Source organism: Danio aesculapii, chromosome 11, assembly GCF_903798145.1.
Source record: "Danio aesculapii chromosome 11, fDanAes4.1, whole genome shotgun sequence".
In the NCBI taxonomy this organism is placed as follows: Eukaryota; Metazoa; Chordata; class Actinopteri; order Cypriniformes; family Danionidae; genus Danio; species Danio aesculapii.
In genome coordinates, this window is record NC_079445.1 from 18709288 (window position 1) to 18735496 (window position 26209).

At 36.1% G+C, this 26209-nt stretch overlaps 1 protein-coding gene across 3 annotated transcripts in view; it reads right to left on the bottom strand.

Moving 5' to 3' along the window:
• LOC130237677 (chemokine-like protein TAFA-1) overlaps positions 1–26209 on the bottom strand; it is a 308089-nt gene that overhangs the window by 4995 nt on the left and 276885 nt on the right. The window contains exons 4-6 of one of the 3 annotated variants that reach the window (XR_008838567.1): positions 13899–14023; positions 5433–5513; positions 3993–4393 (exon numbers count right to left, since the gene is read on the bottom strand). Coding sequence is in view for 1 of the 3 variants with exons in the window: in XM_056468687.1 (XP_056324662.1) it covers positions 13899–14023 (125 nt within the window). In the remaining 2 variants the exon portion in view is untranslated. Of the gene's footprint in view, positions 1–3992; positions 4394–5432; positions 5514–13898; positions 14024–26209 lie in introns of those variants that run through there. The other 2 variants (XR_008838566.1, XM_056468687.1) reach the window with 2 other exon arrangements.

Here is a 26209-nt window from a genome sequence, read left to right on the forward strand (position 1 = left end):
CTCTGTCTCTCCCAGTGCGGATTGTTATAGTGGACTTTATGCAAATGCTGCCACATTTGCTGCATTTCTGCTCCGTTGTCCTCTACTGTCTGCTGCCACTTCCATTGATTGGCAGGATCCAGGGTTAAAATACATTTGTTTTTCACATTTTGCATTTGAATTATCAGATGATATTTCAATTTTGTTGTGCAGTCTCCATGCACTAAAACATGTAATCTTGTTTAGATTATGCAGCTGTTGAGTGTGACTTCTGAATGAGGATATCAAGACTCTAGACAGCATTGGATGTGTTAGAACTCATTTAATGTGACACTGACAGCTGAAAGAGATACAGATACAGTCATGATTCTGGGTTCAACAGCACTCTTGGGACAAAGTGACTTAATCATCATGTGATTTAATCTTAAACCATCACTTGGCAGATTACTTTTGCTCTGAAACAGCACACAGATGGGATTTTTTTCTAAACAGCACAGGTAAATGCCTTCTGTTGAGAACATGTTTCGGAGACATATTTGCAGATCAAATTAGTCTCAGAGAGGAAAAGTAAGCCATTACATTTTCTCTGAATGTTCGTGAGACATTCTGTTTCCTTGTAAACATTTGTTGGTATGAGAAACATGTAGACTAGAGAATGTTAATAACAGAATTTATGATTGAGCACAACAATCTAATCTATTTTGGTTTTAAAAACTTTACAGATCTAATTGGTTTGATATGAATCCTCACATACCTTCATCTCAATGTGATTTTATTAAAGGGGCTATATGGGAGAATTTCAAAATTTGTAAATTCATGTATTATTTGTAATTTTGTGTGTTATATTTCTAACGTGTGAACAGTTTGTAACCTAAATAGGTTGTTTATTTAAGCCTGCACTCTCAGAAATAAAGGTACAATGCTATTGGTTTACAGAGAATCATCACCACTGCGTGCCACAAGCTAGGAGAATTACAACACGCACCATTTTTAAACACAGCCGAGAAATGACACTGTAATAATACATATAATGAGCCATGCAATTTTATGATAATAACTTATGCGTGACTACTGAAGTACCTCTCATCTGTTTAGAATGGGCAAGTGCAGGAAAAATACATTGTAAAAGTACATTGTTTTTAAAGCCAAATAAGGCCTAAACGTATGTTCTGTGTAATTTTTATGTAAGATGTAACATTTTGGAGACTGTAAGGGTCTATATGCATTTTATTTATTTATTTATTTATTTATTTACAGACGTCCAGTAATTCACATTAGCATTGATCTGCAGCTATCATCAAATCCTGTTCATAGAAAGGATAATAATTAAATACTTGTACATAATACTATGTATAAATGTTATGTACAGTGGGGGAAATAAGGATTGACCATGTCATGTTTTTTTCCTGAGAATAATATTTCTAGAGGAGCTGTTGACATGGAATTGAATTAGGATTTGGTAAAAATGGCTAAATGACTAAAGCAAAAAAGAAAAGTAATAGAGAAAGTACTGAACTACTAAAATGTATTTATTACTATATATATATATATATATATATATATATATATATATATATATATATATATATATATATATACAGTATATATATATATATATATATATATATATATATATATATATATATATATATATATATACATATATATATATATATATATATATATATATATATATATACACATACATATACATATATACATATACATATATATATATATATATATATATATATATATATATATATATATATATATATATATATATATATATATATATAGGTTTTTTTGGGAGACACCACTCATATGCAGAATGGAGTTCTGTGCATTGTTCAGGTGTAATTTTCAGACAGAGTGTAAAAATCTCGATGCTTCTGCTGGTCTTGTTTATCAAATCTGATCTTTATTTTGTAATTTCTATTAGATTAAAGTCAGACGATTAGCTGGGCAATTCTACAGCTTGATTTTCTTTCTCTAAAACCATTTGAGAGTTTCCTTGGCTGTGTTTTGGATCATTGTCCTGCTGAAATATCCACCCTGGTTTCATGTTCATCATCCTGGTAATGTAGATGTTTGACTGAAGCAGGTAATATTAATTTACAATGAGGAAGGGCAGAGGGTTGCTGAATAACTCACTGCCTTTCCCTGCCTTTCTACACCTATCTTTCTTCATGTGTCCAATACTTTTTCCCGGTGTTATTTCATTTTATTACACAAAACAATTTGTAAACAAAACAATTTGTGGATACCAACATTTGGTGAAAATTTCAAGTCAACAGCACCTTCAGAAATATGTTTTCTGAGAACAATGGTGACGTGTTCAATACTTATTTCCTTCACTGCATATAAAGCATCTGTTTTTTGAGAATTGCTTCTCATACGATATGTAAATGACCTGTATAGCATTACTTTTGCTTTTCTTTGGACGAGAATGACCTTAACCAAAACTATCTGTCATACACCACACCTACCAAAATGGTACAATTAGGCAGTGGAGACAGAACCCTTATAAAGGTGACCTGTACCACTCAGTAAAAATGCAGCAAAAGGAACAAATGTGGACCTGTTAGACAAGAAAAGTTCCTTTATTTATTAGTTTTCATTGGTTTTCATTTCAAGGATATGGGATGCTTTTTGCCTGTAAATTTAAAAGTGTGGGTAGAATTCAGGGTTGAGTTCTACATATAGCCCCTTTAGAGTGTAGTTCTCAGACCTGTACATTTTTGTATGCATATACTGACAGCATCTAAAATGTATGTACATTCAGAAATGTATAAAATTTGCTTGAATCCTTTATAGCCAATTATACCCAATTCAGTATATACCCTTATATTAAACTGATCAAAAGCCATATGATAGGTCTCCTCTCCATCAACTGTGTCATACGTTGTATTAATTGAACCTGAGCATTATGATATTTGTTCTTATATACTGTATAATTACTTTAACTGCATTATAAAAACCATACTGACATAACAATACAGTGTATTTTGACAAAAATGTGACTCTGGACCAAATAACATTGCCTTTTGTAGCAAATTACAGATTTTATTTTTCTATTTATGCCAAAAACATTAAGTAATTAAATAAGAGCATGTTCCTACTGTAAAAAATTAAACAATTCTGTATCAAACAATATAACAATAACAATATATATATATACGCACAGTTGAAGTCCCTCCTTTGAATTTTTTTCTTTTTTAAATATTTCACAAATGATGTTTAACAGAGCAAGGAAATGTTCACAGTATGTCTGATAATATTTTTTCTTCTTATTTGTTTTATTTCGGTTAGTATAAAAGCAGCTTTTAATAAAAAAAAAAAAACATTTTAACGTCAATATTATTAGCCCATTTAAGCTATTATTTTTTTGATAGTCTACAGAACAAACCATCATTATACAATAACTTGCCTAATTACCCTAACCTGCCTAGTTAACCTAATTAACCTAGTTAAGCCTTTAAATGTCACTTTAAGCTGTATAGAAGTGTCTTGAAAAATATCTAGTTAAATATTATTTACTGTCATCATGGCAAAGATAAAATAAATCAGTTATTGGAAATTAGTTATTGAAACTATTATGTTTAAAAATGTATTGAACAGAATTGGGAAATAAACAGGGGGCCTAATAATTCGGGGGATAATAATTCTGACTTAAACTGTATATATAACCCTAAGGTTTTGGATTTTTTGAATAGTTTTATCCCAAATATTGTCCTATCTTAAACCATACAGCAATGGAAAGCGCATGTATTTAACTTTAATGTACTGTATAAATCTTAATTCAAAAAGATTGACACTTATGATTGGTTTTGCAGTCCAGGGTCACAGATTACATCTTTAGATTGCTGAAATAGGTTCAAAATGATCTGTAATCGTAAATTTAAGTAGAAGAAATTAACTGCGGATTTATAAACAAAAAATAATTTAATCATAATAAATTTCTGCGTAAGTAAACACTTTCTAGATGCTGTCAGCATCTCCACAATGCGCACTTCAGCATTTATACAAAAATGTGAACAAAAACCTATGAATACCAATGAGACCATGATGCTTATCTGCCAAAATTGAGCTGGCCCCTGACATTCGGGAAGAGCAGGTATTTAGTGGCCAACACAGAGGCTCTTTACCTAGCCTGGAGTGAACGCTTCACATCTGTACAGTACATCTCCTCTCAAATGAGGCAGATGAAGGTACATAAACTGAGGGAAGATGTAAACCTCGTTTACGCATTGACTTTGGAACTATTAAGGAGCGGAACAGTACAGTATAGCCATTAGGAAAGGGTAAAAGTAGGTCTAAGCAGGGTGAGGGTGTCTTTCAGCCTCTTTCACTGTGTGCCTTCCTCAAAAGAGGCCTGCCTTGTCTGGAGCTACAGGCAAGGAGGGATCCCTCTCTGTAAGACACAAAGAAAAAAAGAGAAAAAAGGGTGTCAGGCACACACTTCGGCTTTTCCTTACTTACATGCCAATTTGAAAAAGGAAGAAAAAAAAAAAATCGAGAATGGACGCCACACCAGCGTTTGTGGGTAAACAAGCTTGTGTGTGTAAGCAAGTTTTCAGAGCCAAAAAAAGAGAAAAACTGCAAGTGATGGTTTTTAGCATTGCTTTTTGTTTGTTCAGATCCTAAACAAACACAGACAGATTTGCTCGAAGGGAATGTATAGGGTCAGGATGAGGGATGAAAGGTGACCAGACCAGCAAAATGGTCAAAGAAAACCAGATAGCAACTCTCCAGTGAAGCAGATAAGACACTCCAGGCTAGGAAGTTACACAAGAAATCCACTTTTTCTCATGCACACCTCAAAGATAATGGGATAATGTGAAAAAAAACCCCATAAACAAACATGGTAATCAAATCCTCACCATGCCCAGGAGCTTACAAAATGAGAGACAATGGAAGCAAACGATGAGGCAAAGTACTGATTTCTGCATTATGCACTTATTACTGACTACATGGTCACACTTGAGCCCTTTCCGTTTTGTGTGTGTGTGTGTTTGCACGCTCATTAATTTGAGTCTGTCCCTTGGTGTGTGTAACTGCGTGTTTGCATGCACGCAATTATGCTGCATTAGTACAATGGCACAGTATGTTTGGAATGTGTGACTGCACACGACAAAGGCGCTTCACTCGTGCATCTGTTACTTCAACGGTTTGTATTCGGTAATTACTGCGCCGACTGCCGCGTTCACATTTTTCATTATGCTCGTGCGTGTGCGCGCCTATAAATTACGCTGATGGGAGAAAAGACATTGGAGGAGGAATATATTTGTGGCTTTTTAATCATCTGCCGCATATAAACACGGTAGCAAACACAAACACTGACTCAGCAATAATTATGTTTGGGAGTGTAATGATGTTGATGAGCAGTGATTAAAATGTGCAAGCCTAATCATATGGCTCAAGATGCTTTTTAAAGAATGAGAAATGCCAACCTTGATGAGGAGAAGGACGCCGCTGAGCTTCTGGAGATTGAGTGGCCCTCAGAGCTAAAAAGTGGAATATGGCTGGGTGTTCTGGGAAGGAAGATATGAGGGGGAAAAGGAAAGTTTAATATCAGGAACAGGTTACCATGATTTACACTTTTTAAAAGATATGCATACACTTTTAAATATAAAGGTTCCAAAATAGTTTGCACTGCGATGCCATAGAAAAACCGTTCTTGATTACCAGAGAACCCTTCATTGAACAGTTTTTTTTTTAATGAAAAAGTTGTGTGGATGTTAAAGGTGCTTCATGGAACCATTGATGCCAATAGGAAACCTTTATTTTTAACAGTGTAGAGTTCTTTCCTTTTGATTCTCTATTTGAGTAAAGGAATAATTTCACCTTAAAATAAAAATTCTGTTATTTACTCACCTTCATGTCATCTTTTTTTTAACATGAAACATACAATATCTTTAAAGTCTTGCTAAGGTTATACAATGTTAATATTTGTAAGCTATATTCATAAAATACTAAATAAAATACTGAGGTACAGATTCTTTGTTCATTGTTAATTTAGGGTGCTTTCATACATTTGTTTCCGAACCATTTGCATCTCATTTGCTGAGTTAGCAAAGTTCATTTGGCATATATGAAACCCACAATCACGCTTAGATCCGTGCCAAATCAATCGGTCCACGATCGGCTAAATGAGGTGATCTCGGCTCAATTGAAGCAAACTCTGGAGCAGAGCGAGAAAGCAAAACGATCCAACAAACTAACAAACCATATAGCCATATATACAGCTATATGAAGAGAGAATTATGAGCAGGGCGGAATGCCATTCCTATGGGTAAATGTACATTTCGAATATGAATACAAAAATATGAAAAGTGAAAAGCATGCTGAACTATTACAGAGAGCTGTTTATCCGTTAGGAAAATTGACCGAAATTAAGATCTGACATTTTTTCCATATTTTAATCTTATAATATTTTGTATTAGGCCTATTGTTTTGTTAATTTCTCCACTGACACCTCGAAAGAAAGACCAACATTGCTTGATTATTCAATATAAAGTTTTTTGAGGCTATGTATGATTTATACTTGGTAACTATTTCTGAAGTGTCCCCCAGAGTGTCCCTGAAACTCTTAACCAATGTGTGGAGAGTTTACTCGCACAGGACTTGTTTGAAATATTTTGGTCCATTTAGAAACTTAGACGTGTGAAAGCAAACCACATCACAAACAAAATTAAACATTGTAAAAATTTTAATCCCTTTTTCAAAACAAAACAAGTGATCTACAGGTGTGAAAGCACCCTTAGTGTCTATCCACGTTTCCACGTCTATCTAACCGTTTGAAGAAACCGATTGCAACAAACCATTTAAGTACAAAAAAATAATCCTAATGAGTTCTGTGAACTTAATCCATTTGAGTAAATGAAGCAATTTGAGCACAGTAAAACCCAATAAATGAAGACAACTCAAACTTACTGAGTACTGTAAAACACAATAAGTTAAGTCAACTCAAACCATTTGAAGAAACCGATTGCAACAAACCATTTGAGTTAAAAAACTAATCTATAAACGTACCGTGAATTTACTCCATTTAAGTTGAAGTAATGAGGTATTTAATGAACTGATTACCTTCAACACTGAGTTCAAAAATCCTTTTAAATGAGAAGAATAAACTTTCAGTCAATTTTGAGTTAACTACACTCATTTCATTTGAAAAAGTTGACTGAGGGGTTTTACAGTGTAGTTAAAAAAAATTTGATGGGATCGCTTTCGTAGGGTAAACACTCATAGGGCCCTATCATACACCGGGCGCAATAGGGCACAAGACGTGTTTCCATGACATTTTGCTAGTTTCAGACCAACTCAACCCTAATTTTACCATTTTAAATAGCAAATCCATTAGTGCCACTTTGTAGACTCATGGGTGTTCTTATGGCGGCAAATCAATGCCAATATTAATCGAGCGCAGCGGTGATGTTTGCGCGCGAGGAGAAGTGAACCGTGAGCAGATTACAGATCTACACGCGAGAAAACTACAGCTCGCGAGCGCACAGGGGAACTTCACGCGCGCGCTCAACTGATCCAGCGCGAAGAAAACAAGTCCCGCGCGCGCACCTCATCATCTGTGCGCACGATGTACGCTCTCGCGAGCGAGGTCATGCCTACAGCGCGCGCGCGCGATCAGTTCTCTCCGCTCGCTCGCTGGTTCTTCTCTCTGCTCGCGCGATACATTTTGGAATTTTGTCAGTCCTGGGGCGGGACTTGGTTCACTTGTTATCTCTAGCGCTATTGGCTACTCTACCTTTCCGGAAGTTAGCCGGGATTGGACGCCGATTAAACGACGAACCATAATTCACGTGATCTTATCATCACCTTAACAAACATGGCTTCAACGGACCAGCACGTAAGTAATCATTTCATTTATTATGAAAATTATTGCCTTTGTTAGAAAAGGTAGTTATTAGAAACTTTATTAACAGGCGCCCTGTTTACTGACACATTGTCTTGTTAAATCAACTCATCTACTTAATCTTTAATTTATATTTAATTTACACAAAGCAAATTAAAATTTTCATTATGCTTACTTTGTAGTCAAAGTATCAATACTTCATCAATATATGCAATTGCACCATTGAAGGTAGTAAAACTACATTATTCACAAACTAGTGTATACTTTATTTTTGGTATTCTGCTCAAATAAAGTATATAGCATTGCACACTGTATTTTTTCTTTCACATTTAAGTTTTCATTATATAAATTTTGTTTAGAGGGAGCACTGCAAAAAATGCTTTTCTTGTTTAGATTTTTTTGTCTTGTTTCTAGTCCAAATATCTAAAAATTCCTAAATCAAGAAGAATTTTCTTGACAAGCACAACATATTGTCTTGTTTTGAGAAATAATATGTTAATATTAATTGAGTTTTTGCCAATGGGGTAAGCAAAATAATCTTACGTCAAAAAAAAAAAAAACGAGATTAATTTGCTTACCCCATTGGCAGATTATTTTGCTTGTTTTAAGGAAAAACTCACATTGGCATATTATTCCTCAAAACAAGACAATATGTTTTGCTCGTCAAGAAAATTCTTATTGATATGAGAGATTTTAGATATTTATACTAGAAACAAGACAAAATCTAAGTAAGAAAAGCATTTTTTGCAGTGCTCCCTCTAAACAAAATTTATATAATGAAAACTTAAATGTGAAAGAAAAAATACAGTGTGCAATGCTATATACTTTATTTGAGCAGAATACCAAAAATAAAGTATACACTAGTTTGTGAATAATGTAGTTTTACTACCTTCAATGGTGCAATTGCATATATTGATGAAGTATTGATACTTTGACTACAAAGTAAGCATAATGAAAATTTTAATTTGCTTTGTGTAAATTAAATATAAATTAAAGATTAAGTAGATGAGTTGATTTAACAAGACAATGTGTCAGTAAACAGGGCGCCTGTTAATAAAGTTTCTAATAACTACCTTTTCTAACAAAGGCAATAATTTTCATAATAAATGAAATGATTACTTACGTGCTGGTCCGTTGAAGCCATGTTTGTTAAGGTGATGATAAGATCACGTGAATTATGGTTCGTCGTTTAATCGGCGTCCAATCCCGGCTAACTTCCGGAAAGGTAGAGTAGCCAATAGCGCTAGAGATAACAAGTGAACCAAGTCCCGCCCCAGGACTGACAAAATTCCAAAATGTATCGCGCGAGCAGAGAGAAGAACCAGCGAGCGAGCGGAGAGAACTGATCGCGCGCGCGCGCTGTAGGCATGACCTCGCTCGCGAGAGCGTACATCGTGCGCACAGATGATGAGGTGCGCGCGCGGGACTTGTTTTCTTCGCGCTGGATCAGTTGAGCGCGCGCGTGAAGTTCCCCTGTGCGCTCGCGAGCTGTAGTTTTCTCGCGTGTAGATCTGTAATCAGCTCACGGTTCACTTCTCCTCGCGCGCAAACATCACCGCTGCGCTCGATTAATATTGGCATTGATTTGCCGCCATAGTTCTTGTCTGGAAAAGAGGTGTGTTAAGGCACATTGTTGGTGTGTTGCTATTTTGAGGAACGAAAATAGACTGCTCAATAGACCAGCTGAAAGCAGGTCTAAAGTCCAGCGCAGAGCCATGTCAGTTGTGCGCCTCGCTTAAACATTGCTTAAAACATGCAGAATATAGAGCAATACAGAAATTTTTTACAAATGAAAAAGAATTCAAGAAATAAAATATTACAAAACTTATTATTTTCTACATAAATATAAAAACCAGTACCTTCATGCCTTCTTCATCTCAGGGGCTTTTTTCAGTTTATTCAAAACAACTTGCTTTTGTATGATGCTATTTTAATTAGTAGTATTATTTATTATATGCATATTTATATTTGTTTTATTAAAAGCTAGCTTAGATTTGTCCACCTGTCAGGTTTTGGACCATATGGGGCATAGGACGTGTGTATGGATATAACTTTATTCGTTTGCTGGAAATTAGAACTGAATTTAGAAATAGTTTTGAAACAAATCTTTGCGCTTAACAAACAAAATTAATTATGTAGGCTAACGGATGTCTTCAGTGGAGTGAGTTTCCACTGTTTCCTTATCCACGAAAGAGAGAAAGTGAAAGTAAAGGCCGAATGGTGGAGGCTCATTATCCTCACTCTGCAGATCCTGTTTAGCTAGCGAAGTGTTCAGTTTTTCCACTTACAAAGTCCGCCATGTAAATAGCAAATGCGCCATGGAGTGACGCAACTGACTCATAAAGGGAATGGGAGATGAGACTCTGATTGGTTTATTCTCAAAACACAACCATAACTCATTAAGAGAATAAGCTCAACCCTGTTAGACCACACACTGTGGCGCAGAGCCTGTTTTTCCGTCCTTAAAATAACAAAAGTGGATTCGGACACGCCACTAATGCTTTTGCACCCTGTGCTTCAGACTTTGCGCCTAGACCCTTACAATAGAGCCCATAGGGTTTAAGAGTCACAAAACAATAAATTGACACATAATTATGTCTACTGACTATTTGTGACTGGATTACTGAAAATACATGGCCACTTAGCATTAACATGAATACCACATTACCATTTCTGCTGGTGTCCAAATATTTTTTCTGAACAGTTGTGTTTTTGAGATAAGTCCTTCTTATTTTTATCTTATAATCATTCACAGAAGCATTCCATTAAATTACTTGTGAAGTGCTTTGAAATGTACATTTTTATTCAATGTTTGATGTAATCTCAACTGAAACACGAAGAGAGGGTGGGACATAGTGTAGCTTCTCCCCTTAACAAAAACAGCCAATAGTGTTTTGCTTTATCACCGCGCTACCTATGAATTCCATCAAATGTGAAGCGTCTTGAATGGTTGATCCATTTAGGTGGAAGTGATGTTTATATATTGTTTTATATCTAAATTTTGTCACAGTTTTGGTGCGCACTAGCCTATAGATATCCTAAACTAACAATACTGATACTAACATCTAAAAAAAACTTTATTTTATATTCATAGGACCTTTAAATGCTAAATTTTTATTGAAGAGATTAATGAAAGCATAAGGATAACTGCCCTAGTGACCATATATTCATTCAGTATTCAGAGAAAAGTTGCTATTTTTTGTGGCTTTTTTGAATGCATTCAGCCACACGAGCACTTACACTACAAAAGCAATCCAATCCAATGCATTTTGTAATCAAACAAAAATAAATGCAAACACGGGCTGAGTATGAGCTTTGGAGCAAGATTATGAGTGAATATTGAGTTCTGAATAATGGATAATTTGTAAATAATGAATGTCTGGTGTTCCTCAGAAAGCTATTGGGAATGTATTATGGACTGGCATTACAGAACAATGCTCTTCTATGGTGTTTTATACTTTACACAGCTCCTAGCCTTGTACATTATTTTAAGCCAGGAAAGCACAAAACATTTTATTTATAATCTCTATAAAATAGCAAATAGGTTTGGAATGACATGAGGGTGTGTAATTTTTGACAAAATTAAAATGTTGTTCTTAGAGCTTGACACAAGTGTGCACATTATTTGATTTACTTTTGTTTAATGCTATTAAATGAGGTTCAGTTCAGTTTGTATGCATGATCTTACCTTGTAAATCTCCAAAAACATCCGGCCACCATTGGATTCCCATATAAGCAGGGCTTGGGATAGTTTAACGCGTGTAGATGCCAAGGAGGGACTGAAGCCCCTGTAATACTATCTACTTGTGTTCGGTGTCACATGACTCTCATAGATCCGCTATCTGTCACCTCTCAACTGATTCAGCGTATGGCAATACTGATCTGCTCATCAAGTTTTAATATTGTGCCATGTGTACTTCCTGTCAAAGTTGCGAGGTTAAGTTTATTTTTGTCTGACTTGTGTCTTCCTGAATTTATTTCGTGTTTTATTTCTTAAGTTAAACTAGGACTATATGAAGAAGATTACTATAGTATTTTTTCATTTGGGATTAGTTAACTACTGTATATTATTTGCCTTTTTATCCACTCATACATTTTTTTGTCTTTTAAATTAAGGGACCTATTCACTAATGACTTACACATGCACAAAACAAATTGTTGTCAGGATTTACTGAAGACATGCAGTGAAAGCTGTTATTTTGTCAGCACCAGTATAAGCATATCTAAATCCATTTGGTACCTAAGTTAATTAACACCAGATTATCAGCAAAGGGTGAACAATTTTTTGCTGCTGATGATAACTTGTATTGGTTATTATGACAATAAGCTGTTGCATCATTTTTTAATTTGTAGTTTGTCAACTTTACACTCCCATCACTTTTAAGAACACTGTTTTCAACTCAAAGCAACAATGCTGTGTTCACACCAGATGCGGAACACACAAATAAATCACACTATTAAAACGTAAATAGACACGTGAACATTTGGAGTTTACTCGCGTTCGCGTTCAAATTCACTTCACAATAGACGTTGCATCATGGACAGGGCTTCTGTCTGCCTGGAGACTCTAGCTTTGTTAAATGGCTAACATAGATTTTAATGAGACAGTAGCTGTGCTTTAAGTGCTTTAGAAAGGCTGAAAAACAGTGTAGATTTGTTTGGCGCCATGTCTGAGTCCACTAGATCCTTTCAGAGGTGCACCCAGCTCTGTGAGCTCATCAACTCCTCCAGAAACTATACCTGGATGATGGAGGCTTTCCAGTTTGATGAGCTGTTGTCTGTGTCAGCAAGAGGATTTCCCCTTGGGACACCATCAACAGGCACTAGGTCATAATCACTCCTCTACAAGACCCTGAAGTTCAGATTTTCCAACAGGTCAAACGAACAAAAGACTCAATTTGCGCTGCTTCATTTGTACTGCCTCATTTTCAGGGATAACTGGCCTGTGGTGGCCAAGCGTTCATAGTGACGTCGCTTTTTGTTCCTTCGATGTTGGGTGTTCCTATTATTGTGATGCAGAATTCACCAAGCGTTGGATCGTTCACCCACTAACAAGGAATGTGAGCCAGGTTAGTTTTACCTTACTGATGTGGGCTGTTGGTGCGCTAGTAATCCTGCTCAGTACGCTAGGAACCACGAGGTTCAGACATTTGGTTTGTGCGCTTGCCTATGGAGCTACTGCCACGAAGCCACCATCTGCGGGATTATGACTGAACGCATCTAAGTCAGAATCCCGCCTAAAGGCAACAATACCGCAGTGCCGTTGGATGTCTGATGGGCTAGGAGTAGCTGGGAGCCCCTCTCCGGGGGGCCACCCATAATCTCTCGCATCGCAAGATGTCTATTCATGTCTTTGCATTGACTTAACATATAAATCACTCACTCTTGATGCTTTATCCGCATCTGGTGTGAATGTAGCAGAAAAGTTTCTTAAGTTTTGTTCATTAATTTAAGTGACACGTAAATGCAGACTTTTGAAAACAAATTATAGTTATCATTTCTGGGTAAACAAAAATAAATAAATTGTAAAATTACAGGTATGTCATGCGAATGTATATTATGTGTTCAGTCTATAGGCGTAAGTGAGTGCTTGACAACCAGCACAACAATTGGAGACTACAGGACCGTATTAGTGCAGACTCTTAGTGTTTTGTTTTGAATAAACATTGCCGCCTACTGGCCTGGGATGCCCATTAAATTGTTAAGTAATTGTTATTGGTTGGTGTGAATTGGATTGCATTTTTTGGAAAGGCTTGTGGAAACAGTAGATATCAAGACAAAGGAAAACTTTTCGAGTAGATTGCTGTCTTTTAAATACATTATTATTTTGTGCATTGGTTGTAGAATCACCCACACAACTCTACACGGCCATTAACTTATTGTTATTTTGCTATATTGTTATTTACAGCTTATGCATTAACTAGTTAACAAGTCAGACCTTATTGTAAAGTTTTACCACAAAATCAATAAATGTCTATTCAGTGCACTTCTATGTGTAGCTAAGTAAATGTGTGTGTGTAGGGATGTTCAGAGTGTTCCGAGCCCTCACCCTTGTGGTCTTGATCTTGTTCCCAGAGGAACACATCCAGCCGGAGTTGTCTGGTAGTGTCTTGCACTCTTCTCCCTCCAGACACGGCTCCATCTCACACCACCACTTCCCAATCACAATGGAGGCTGCAGAGATGCACACAAGAGAAACATGGACAAATTAAGTGCATATCACATTAATTAATTTCATCTTTAACAATGTGACAAATCTTGGCAGTTCACACTTTAAATATCACCTTTTTACTGCACTTAGTTCACTGAATTTTTTACTGTCACTTGTTTGCCGAATGAACATGTTCAGGGGTCTGTTTTAATAAGGAGGTTCAACTCTGAGTTAACGTACTTAGTTTTCAGTTTCAGAACAGATACATTTAGTTAGTTCAATCAACTCTGAGTAGGTTAACTGAGATAAACCTGTTCAACATGACTTTAAATGAAGTTTAATATTAAACTAATTTCGAAAGGAGCACATGCTCATGATTGACCCAGCTGGCCCACATTAGCTAACCACAATCCTCCAATCAATGGATCCCAAGTCACTATTTATATCGTCATTTGCTTTCTACAATATCTTCATCTGGAAGAAAACCCCCTCCTCCCCTTCTTCCACCTTTATCCAGAATGGGCGGCACAGTGGCCCAGTGACTAGCACTGTTGCCTCACAGCAAGAATACCAATGGTGCTGGGTCCTCGCTGGGCCGTCTGGTATTTCTGTGAGGAGTTTGCATGTTCTCCCCGTGTCGGCGTAGGTTTCCCCCAGGTTCCCCGGTTTCCTCCCAGCATCCAAATATGCTCTGTATTATAGACAAAATAAGCCTCAATCTTTTTTCCAGATGTCTTACTCTCAGGAAGTTCACCTTAGTCTCAGCAGCGGGGGAGTTTTGAGATCGACCTGAGCTCAATCTCCCCTCGCCCTGCGAAAGGGAGGGAGCCCTGGGCCCGAGGATCCCTTGAGCTCAAGGCTCTGTCCCGGGACAGCATGCCAAACAAACTATATATAAATCATGAGCTACAGTAAGTGTGAATTCATAAAAAAGCTGTGATCAAATGAGAACTGTTATTACGATTCACCACAGGAACAACACCCAACAAAAAGACGTATACACTACCTGACAAAAGTCTTGTTGCCTATATCCAAGTTTTAGGAACAACAAATAATAACTTGACTTCTAGTTGATCATTTGGTATCAAAAGTGACTTATATAAAAGGCAAAGGCCTCTAGATTACACTTATTTTACTAAAATGAAATATAATTATGTCTTGATTTTTAATTATTTAATTAGAACAGTAAGGTCTGACTTTGCTTAGAGTTCTTAGAGTTTGCTTAGAGTACTTTTGCTAAGTCTTGTCACTTAACAGAAATAATGTACAGTATAGAATATAAAGTCATGCTGCATGAATTAATATTGAGTATGACTCCCATGAGCTTGAAGGACTGCATCCATACATCTCTGCAATGACTCAAATAACTTATTAATAAAGTCTGGAATGGGAAAGAAAGCGTTCTTGGAGGACTCCCAGAGATCATCAAGTTTCTTTGGATTCATCTTCAATGCCTTCTCCTTCATCTTCATCCTTCATACCCCAGACATGCTCAATAATGTTCATGTCTGGTGACTGGGCAGAATCAATTCAAGTTTAAATCTTATGACCATTATTATATGGGTGAAAATTGGAGGAGACAGAAAGAAACGTTGGGTTTACTGAAACCCCCTGCTCCTATTAAGGTTAGGTTCACAGAGTAAATTACCATGGTAACTGACTCTAAATATAAGTTACCACTTATACCTAGACCTTGACCTACCCAACATTCTCAGGTTTGACACACCCCCCATTCTAAAATGGAAAACACAAAGATTCCCTCAATTCAGGCTTAATATACTCAGTGTTTTCACTTAACCTTCTTTTTGAAAAGCTGACAGAATTGAGTTCCAATGCCAAAAGGGGAACTTATAGCTTATATTATGATGCATTTTCCTTAGCTCTCCTTATCGAAATACAATGTCATTATAGACCAATTCGATTTCATTAGATTTTTTCATATAGCTTATTAGTTTACCATGACTCTGTGTAGTAAATGCTGGAGGTTTTGAACTGGCATTACTGACAATATGTGCATGAAATCTGCCTTGGATTAATTGCCCAGCCCTACACTGTAACTTGGAATTTGTTCATTACAAAATAGTGCAACTGATACAACAAAACTTGACAAAGCGTCTGCTGTCATTGGACAGAGTCTGCTGGTGAACTGATTTAATTGTGTCTTACACTCTCGTAACTTTTCACAGATTAGAAAAGAATCCTGGGCTTTAAAGATTTGACATGCTACTTTTAGAGACCCTGGTTACCATTCTTATTTGCATATTTATGAGGTCAACAACGCTGATTGAACTCGCAACAGGTACGTGACCGGTTTTAATTTGATTATCCATCTGTGCAAATGTCACCATGTAAATCCACTTTGCTTTTTTGTGTTACCTGATGCCACATGTGGGAGCTTCTTTGACTGAACAGAGCTCATGAATATTAAATAAGTCATGCAGTGTTTACTTTATGATTGGTTGTGTGTTGCTAAATAATCAGTTTAAATATTACAGCACCATATTGCACGCCAACCACCTTATGTATAGTAATTCAATGCCAGCAATGCAAAATCTGTTTAAGTTTAAAAAGTAGCATTGGCACAAGGGTTAAAATGGACAATTCTGTTCGAACTGTCACTCACATGAGATCAGCCAATAGCAAACCACTACAAATTCAAACAATTACCAATAGGCAAAACAAGTCCCTCCTTGCATGACTTCAAAAAGTTCTACAAAGTTTTACAAAGCCTTTTCACTAGATTAAATGTCACAGTGTGCAACGAGAATGTTACCACAACTTTTATTTAATGATGAGTTTTTAAAAAAAGGTTTTAAAAAGGTTTTTAGTGTAATACAATGTTGAATTTAAAATGGCTTTCAGTGTATTTTGACATGTACTGAATAACATTTGCTGAATATATCCTTTCAGGCTAAACATGAAAAAGAGAAACTCTTCTAATCAGCATGGGTTTTGCGTTTGCATGTGTGTGTGTGTGTGTGTGTGTGTGTGTGTGTGTGTGTGTGTGTCTGGGTGAATTCACTGCTACACACTACAGAGGGAGGTGGAAGAAGTGTAGGGATGACAGAAATGGAGGCTGCCTTGAGTTACTGTGTTTTTTCCCTTGATGAAATGAGCTCTCAAAATGTGTTCAGTTTCTGTGTAGGATCTATTTCAAAGCTGCACACTAACATCACAGAGGGACATTTCAATGACCGTATTTTTAAAATAAAACACTGTATGAAAGGTTTCAAACTATTGCTTTAGGTGCACTGGACATAAAAATATGTAGTTTAAAGGTTTCATTCCTCCAAACACAGACAATCCTCTTGCTTCTGGAAGACTCGTTTAGCTATTGATTTGGGGAAAAAATGATTTAAATTCCTGTCAAATCCAGGGTCTGTTTCATTTTTCCTGACGTCTTATGAGGAAAAAAAAACAAACAAACATTACTTTACTTTCATAAAAAACCCTTATAATATAATAATTCACCCTTATGTTGTTCAGCCCCACTTTATATTAGGTAGCTTTAACTAATATGTACTTACACTGAGATTAATCATTTGTTACAGTGTACTAACAGTATTGTGTTAATACCAGCCTGATCTCACAAGGAATCGTTAGTATTTAAGTATTTTACATTTTGTCAGTTTAGTGGCTAATTCGTACGAACATTATTTTAAAAAGGAGGCGTGGCACCAAACCCCGCCCCTAAACCCAACCGCCATTGGGGCTGAGCAAATCATACAAAATTGTACAAATGAGATCGTATGAATTCATACGGATTAGCCACTAAATCAAAAAAGGTACGAATTGTCATGAGATAGCATTGGTAAATACATGTTTTTTACATTGTACTTACTGTATTATTGATTAAATACCTCCATGTAATTAATTTCTATAATTACATTTTTAATTACACTGTTGACCATCTTTTACACTTTAACCTACCCTTAAACCTACCCATACCATTAAACTTGTCCCTAACTCTACATGTACGTGTGTTCTGCAATTATGAACACAGTAAGTACTGTACATTGTATTCATTTTTTTGATGCAAGTACATAGTAGTTAAGCTATGTTACATCTATATAACATATTATTTATATTTAAGCTACCTAATATAAATTGGGACCTGTTGTTTAATTTATGACATTTTTTTCCTCCTCCACATAAAATAATGTATTTTAAAGAATGATGTAACGAATTTGTTTAACATTTAAACTCCTATAAATAAAGTTTCCAAAAAGTTTTTTTTTTGCCATAAAACAGGGGTGCCCAAACTCGATCCAAGGCGGCTGGTGTCCTGCAGATTTTTGCTAAAACTTGCCTCAGCACAACTGCAAGGATATTTCTAGAAACCTACAGGTAGTAGGAGCTTGCTAGCCCAGGTGTGTCTGATTGGGGCTGGAACTAAACTTTGCAGGACACTGGCCCTCCAGGACCAAGTTTGGGCACCCATGCCATAAAAGAATCATTATTTGGTTTCTCAAAGAACCTTAAAGTAAAGAGATAAAAAAAATAAAAAATGAAAAATCACACCATGTCATAGCAGGAATCCATCTACAAGCAATTTAGATATCCACATCATGTGATATGAAAGAAACACCACAAATATTCAAAAGCACAGAATAGTGCTCTCACTCCCAATGGTATGAACAAGTTTATAATATAATGAATGAATAATAAACCTTATTAAAATTATTTAAAGTACATGCTGAGTGACTGATGTTTTTGTTTGCACTGAGTCACAATGCTAACATTCACATTTAAACTTTATGCATTCAGTTCGGGTTTTCCAACACATATTAGTAACATTTAACACTGAATAAAATGCACAATTAGCACCATTGTAATAATCAGCACAATGATCACTGTCCTACATAGCAATGTTGCAGATTTAAAAACATTCATAAAATGGCAACTTTGGGTATCTTGGATAGTGAGGGCAAAAACTCTTTTAAACATAAAAGAGATATCTTTTATTACATCACTGCATCACATTGTGTGTAGTTAGGTTATTCATTTAGCATTTTAAATAAGTTTTTATATTGTACTATTTTTTATATTATATTATGTTTAAATTGGCAGAAAATTTCAGTTTAGGTTTATTTTATATAGGCGCTATATAAAATATTTAATTTTAGTTTTAGTAATTGTAGTTTAACAGAACAAAACCAGTTTAGACCAGAAAGTTAAATTTTTGATTTAGTTTTTGCACACACAAAACAATAGTAAAAGACACTGAACCAATTAAATTAAAGTAAAACAACAACAACAACAACAACAACAACAACAACAACAACAACAACAACAACAACAACAACAACAGGAAGAGTTAGGACAAACGTCTTCATATGAAAGATCATGAGGTTAAACATGTCTAGATGGAAAATGCATTTGTCTGTAAAACTGGATCTAGATGTACTTCTCTAAACAGCAGCAGGTCAGATTTTCTACAATGAGAGCTTATTAATTCTGAAAAAAAGTTCTTATTTTTGTTCTGAAACAATTCTAAAAATATATTAATTTCACTTATTTTTTCAGTCACTGTTGTTAGTTTCAGTTACTTTTAGTTTTTTTAGTCAATTATTGTGATTTAATCACAATTTAGTTGTGTCTAGATGTTGTCATTGTGTATTTGTTGTGTCATGTGATTCCCTAAGTGTTGTGTTCCATGTGCTTCTGTTTATGTCATGTAATTCCTTTGTTCTGTTTACCTGCCATTTTTTTATATTCATTACAGTAGTTCCACTTATGTCACACCCTTGTCTGTATTAAGTTTAATCATGTCTTGTGTATTTACACCCCTAAGTTCAGTTTATTAGTTGTCCAGTATTGTATTATTGTCACGACTCCTTGTCCTGCCTGCGTTTTGATGTTCCAGTTCCTGTTGTAAGTGTTTTCTGCAAATAAATAAGTGTTTTTGATAATTCCTGAGATCTGTGCTTTTGTGAGTGAGCAAATCATTCCAACAGTTATAGTCTTGGTCTTCTTCACTAAAATAACCTTGGTTAGGACACAGTATTCGCGCAAAAAACATTCAAAGAATCAGTAGAACCTTTTGCCACTGTAACCTGTGTTATTCTGTGGATGTTCATGGAACCATCAATGCCAATAAAGAACTTTTATTTTCAAAAGTGCACTTCCATTGTATTGACATTTCTCAGAACGTTTTATTCCACAGAAGTCCTACAGGTTTGTCACGGCACACAGGAGAGTAAATGTTGACAGGAGTTTAATTTGGGTTGAACTTTCTCTTCAAGTCAACCAACAAACGCTCTTTTTCTACTGTCAACTGTTCTCGATCCCTCAGCAGTGAAGAGGATTTTCAGAGCTAAATTGTTTGGGATTTGAAGGTGAAAAGTCCAACTTAGATTTCATTATTCCGAACACTAGCTTCGCTGTCTGTCACCAAGGTTAAAAGGTAAAAATTAATCAATATAAAGTCTTAGCGCAATCCTCGCTCACTACCTTCAGCTAAATCCAAGCAGAGGCGGACTCCTTTCTCCTCACAAACACACTCTTTAGCTCACTGCTTTACATCCTTCACATTTTAACAGCAGATTCAGAGTCTTGGTGAAATCCTCATTGTACAGTTCTCACTTCTCTGTGAAGTCTAGAAACTCAGCTTGCACTTGGTACAGCTGTGCAAGTGAGAAAGCCGGAGTTAAATCCAAGTTCTAGCAACTAGATGACATTTGCAGTATATTTATACTGCAATATGTAGAACTTGTATTCAATAATGGGCCACCACTGGCATTCTGAATTCTACATACATTGTAACTTATTTTTTCACAGAGAGGATTCTTGAAATGTTAACTATTTTCTACCGATTTTAGAAAAGAGCATCGGCTTTCTAAATATGCCTAATTGAATATGAAATACAGCAATAAATGTTATTTTGTCATTTTAATGTGGTGTGACAGATTGCTGTGACTGCTTCAGTTAACACACATACTGTAATATGTGAGTGAACTGAACATCTCTTGCTCATATGTTATAAAGTGAAATAAATATATGAACATCAGAGAGTCAATGAAAAGTTACAGCAACTCAATATTACCCATATAGTGTTATACAGACCGTATCAACAATTGAATTTACATCAATAATAAACAGGAAAAAACAATAAAAAAAGTTATGAATCCTGCAAATTTCTGTAAGTTCTTCCTTCTGAAAAAAAGGTGTGTATAGCTAAAATATATGTAAACATTAAGTATAAACACTATTGCTGCATTTTCCCTAATAAAAAATGTTAGATGTTTGTAGATTACATTCGATTAAATAATTTATGATTTACAGATGACACCAGGGATGTAATGTAATGTGTATTTAGACAGCGGATTTATCATGTATAGCCATACACCCATAGAGCTGCACAATCATGAGGGAGGTCTCTCCACACCACCACCAGTGTGCAGCATTCACTTGGAAAGAGATGATTGGGAGGCCATGATTGGTAAGGGCCAATGGAGGGAGATTGGCCAGGATACTGAGGTTACACCCTTGCTTTTTACAAGAAGTGCCATGGAGTTTTTAATGACCACAGAGAGTCAGGACCTCGGTTTAATGTATCATCCGAAAGACGGCACTCAGTGACAGTATAGTGTCCCCTTCACTATACTGGGGCATTAGGACTCACACAGACAACAGATTGAGTGCCCCCTGCTGGCCTCACTAACACCACTTCCAACAGCAACCTAGTTTTCCCATGTGGTCTCCCAATACTGACCAGGCTCAGCCCTGCTTAGCTTCACTAAGTGACTGGTCTTAGGCTGCAGGGTGATAAGGATGCATGATATTGGAAAAATCTGACACTGAGATATTTTGTTTTGCTTTGATTATATATTGCTATATGTCTATAATTTCTCTAGATTATTTGAATAGCTCTGTTTAGAAAGATATAAAATATATGTAAACATTAAGTATAAACACTATTGCTGCATTTTCCCTAATAAAAAATGTTAGATGTTTGTAGATTACATTCGATTAAATAATTTATGATTTACAGATGACACCAGGGATGTAATGTAATGTGTATTTAGACAGCGGATTTATCATGTATAGCCATACACCCATCGAGCTGCACAATCATGAGGGAGGTCTCTCCACACCACTACCATTGTGCAGCATTCACTTGGAAAGAGATGATTGGAAGGCCATGGTTGGTAAGGGCCAATGGAGGGAGACTGGCCAGGATACTGAGGTTACACCCTTGCTTTTTACAAGAAGTGCCACGGAGTTTTAATGACCACAGAGAGTCAGGACCTCGGTTTAATCTATCATCCGAAAGACAGCACTCAGTGACAGTATAGTGTCCCCTTCACTATACTGGGGCATTAGGACTCACACAGACAACAGATTGAGGGCCCCCTGCTGGCCTCACTAACACCACTTCCAACAGCAACCTAGTTTTCCCATGTGGTCTCCCAATACTGACCAGGCTCAGCCCTGCTTAGCTTCACTAAGTGACTGGTCTTAGGCTGCAGGGTGATAAGGATGCATGATATTGGAAAAATCTGACACTGAGATATTTTGTTTTGCTTTGATTATATATTGCTATATGTCTATAATTTCTCTAGATTATTTGAATAGCTCTGTTTAGAAAGATTTTTATTCAATTACATCGACCGGGATGATAAAGTTTTTTCTATGCAGTGATCTGCTTAAATTATAATAAATTACAGGCATATATACACAACAGATCAAACATTTTAAATAAAAAGATAAATAAACAAGGGTGTCTATCAGTAATCAAGTATATAAATTAAACAATCAAACATAAAATAACATAGTCATCATTGTATAAATCATTTTTAAAAATAATATTTATTAAAATCTTCATCTTTTAAACGTACATAAATTATCTAATATTGTGATGTGACTATTGCGCATACACACATTGTGATATCGATGATCACACCATATTTTGTTCAGCCCTAGATGACACCTACTAAAATGTCATAGTATAACTGTATGTTCACACTGAAAGCGGCGAGAGCGTCAAAGGTCACTACACTGATCTTGTATTTAAAGGGGCCATTGCAGCATCTCATATCAGTTACATTCCCACATAAAACATGCTTTCTAGCATGAAGATGTTGCACACTTATTATCAAATTCATTTACAGCGGAAGATCAAGTTGCATGTGGTGTGGCATTGCTCCACTTGAAATATTCTGAAGCAGCAATACTGTTTTGTATTGGCGCATGAGATTACCACTTTTTTAAAGAAAAAAAAACAAACATTAATGCACATCAGTAACTCGCCAGTAACTTTTTCAATGTATGTTTCTGTAAGAAAACATTGCAAATAATTAGAAATCCGGCAACCGCAATCTTCAAACCCTTGGGAACAACTGTGGTCGGAACCAAAGTTCACAGTGACTGTGTCCTCTGGACTCCAACATTCCGATTGCTTGCCGCCGAACCGCATCATAGCTCATTACCATAAAGTTGAAATTTCAACCGTGTCATAGCTCATTACCATAAAGTTGAAATTTCAACCACGTCATAGCTCATTACCATGAAGTTGAAACTTGATTTCAACTCTGCTCAACGCTCACACCGGTGAAGACGCGCCACACTGCTCCTCGCTGCTTATCGCCGCCGGCTCCCATTGTAAATGAATAACTTTGGGCTACTTTGATGCTCTCGCCGTTTTTTGGTCTGAACGTACAGTAAGTTTATGAAATTTTTCCCCGAGCATATTTAGAATAAGATTATGACTTATTAATAGACCACAAAATACACTTAATTGTCATTTGAAAATGTATACTTATATGCGCACTATTATTGACAAATATAGTACAAAATACAAACACTTGGTTACCAGTTTCTAACATTCTTCAAAAAGTCTTTTGTGTTTAAAAAATCATAAAACTAGTTTGAAACAAGTCACGAGCGAGTAAATGATGGCAAAATTTTCACTCTGGCTGAACTGTGCCTTTAACATTATATCTGTGTTTCTATTTTGTTCCTCAAATACAACATTGTATAAAGCATTCCAAAAACTAAATCAGAAAATGTCAATGCAGTACTATTTGACTAATCTGCCACACCCTGCAGATTTGAGCCTAACAGCCGCACCAGATAGCGAAACCCTGACTGTGTGCTCTTGTCCCATAATTCCTCATTCTCGTGTGTGGTGCTCACACTCGCCCAAGGTTCATTAAACACTGAACTCCCTCTGGTGTGAGCAGGATGGAGAGTGATTATTAGCACAGGCTCTTCCTCTAACTTTACCTGACACGCTTCTGTACAGCTCCGCTTTCCTGTGTACAGTTTTAATCACAAAGCAATTAGCGGTCAGCAGGTGTGTGTCCACCATCTTTCTAGGTTAAATATACATGGCGATTGTGTTGTTGAGCAGGATGAACACCTGCAGTCTGTTATTCAAAGAAATTAGTTTTGTTGATATAGTGCTAAAAATATGACAAGGAATATTTATCTGGGAAAAACCATTTAATGTTTTGCCAGGATGTTTTTAGGGAGGTCCCACAAAATAGGTTGAATGTAACTTTTTTATGTTTGGTCTCACTTTATATTAGGTTGCTTTAACCACAAGGCACTTACATCAAAGAGAAAAATAAAATTTTCTTATTGTGTTTATATTGTATTGCACAACACACATGGTGCTATTAAAAAGCTGATATTATGCATTATAAAAGGTCATATTTTAGTTTTATGGGTTTCCAACAACATGCTCATATTCATGTCAAAAAACAAACAAAAAAACACCTTTATTGTTTTATAAACCAGAATCAGAATCAGAAAGAGCTTTATTGCCAGGTATGTTCACACATACGAGGAATTTGTTTTCGTGACAGCTTCTACAGTGCAACAGCATTACAGAGACAGGACAAAAAACAGATAATAAATATATTTAAAAAAATAGAAGTAAGTAGTCAGTGCAAATATACAGATTGACAAGTGTATGTACATGTTTAATACTATATACAACGTTATATGTGCAGCTGTTATGTGCAAACTGGCATGTAAAGTGTGTTGTTAAATAAGTGTATATGTGTATAAAAGTGTATGGCAAGTAGTGATGTTGGTTTCGCAATTATTATTATCAAGTGTTCATGAGATGGATTGCCTGAGGGAAGAAACTGTTTCTGTGTCGGGCTGTTCTGGTGCGCAGTGCTCTGTAGCGTCGACCAGAAGGTAAAAGTTCAAAGAGGCAGTGTGCTGGGTGTGAGGGGTCCAGAGTGATTTTGGCAGCCCTTCAGCTCGCTCTGGATAAATTGCATTTATTTTTACCTAATTATCCCAACGACTTCCATATTTGCTCAGCGATTCATTTGTTCCCAAACCCCTTTGCATGACCCAGACTGTTGTGATTGGTCGACTGGGTTCAGCGTAAGACAGGGAGAAACGCCAGCCACGGTTATGAAGTAGCAGAATATGTGAGAGCCCAATGCAGGAATGCATTAAAGCAATGCAGTTAATCACCAGCATTTTACTCTACTCATAAACCAAACCCCAAGTAAAAAGAACAACACACATTCAGTTTTAATCCACACAGCGGCAAAAGTTGAACTATTTTGAAAATTGACCGTGTTATGCGTGTGTAGAAACAGCTGATGCTGGCCTTAGTAAAGACAAATGGAAGAGGATCGCAAGTTCAAAAATGCATTTAAATTTGAAAAGGAAGAAGCACGTGTCCTGTTTTCAGTGTGATTTTGGATGCAATGTGTGAATAGGCCCATAAAGATTTAACCTGAGAGATACATTACAAGCATTGATTTATATTAGATAAGTGATCATAAGTCGCACGGAGCGATTACAACTTACAACACACAATTAAATACATACTTTGTAAACTACAGAAAACGAGGCAATTATTTTAATTACACTTACATTTTATGATCCGAAAGAAAAATAAACTGGTCTATATGAACTGTAATAATTACTGGCAAAGTCCCTTTTAATGTCTGACAAAGTCCCATACAGTATCTGCTCCTTACTTTAATAGTGAATCCTGAATTACAGCATAGGTTATTGTATATAAAAATATAAAAATGACAGGAACAATCACAGCACTAGGTTGGCTACACGATCAAATTGTTGTAAAACGAACTTTAACCCTTTATTCCCCACACCCAAATCTCCATTTGACATTAATGGTCATCTTCATGTTATGATAAGTCCCGTGATCCCCCGCGCTCAGCTAGTGTCTGAAGGGAAAGGCTTTCATGTTTTACAGAATCCAGCGCTTCATA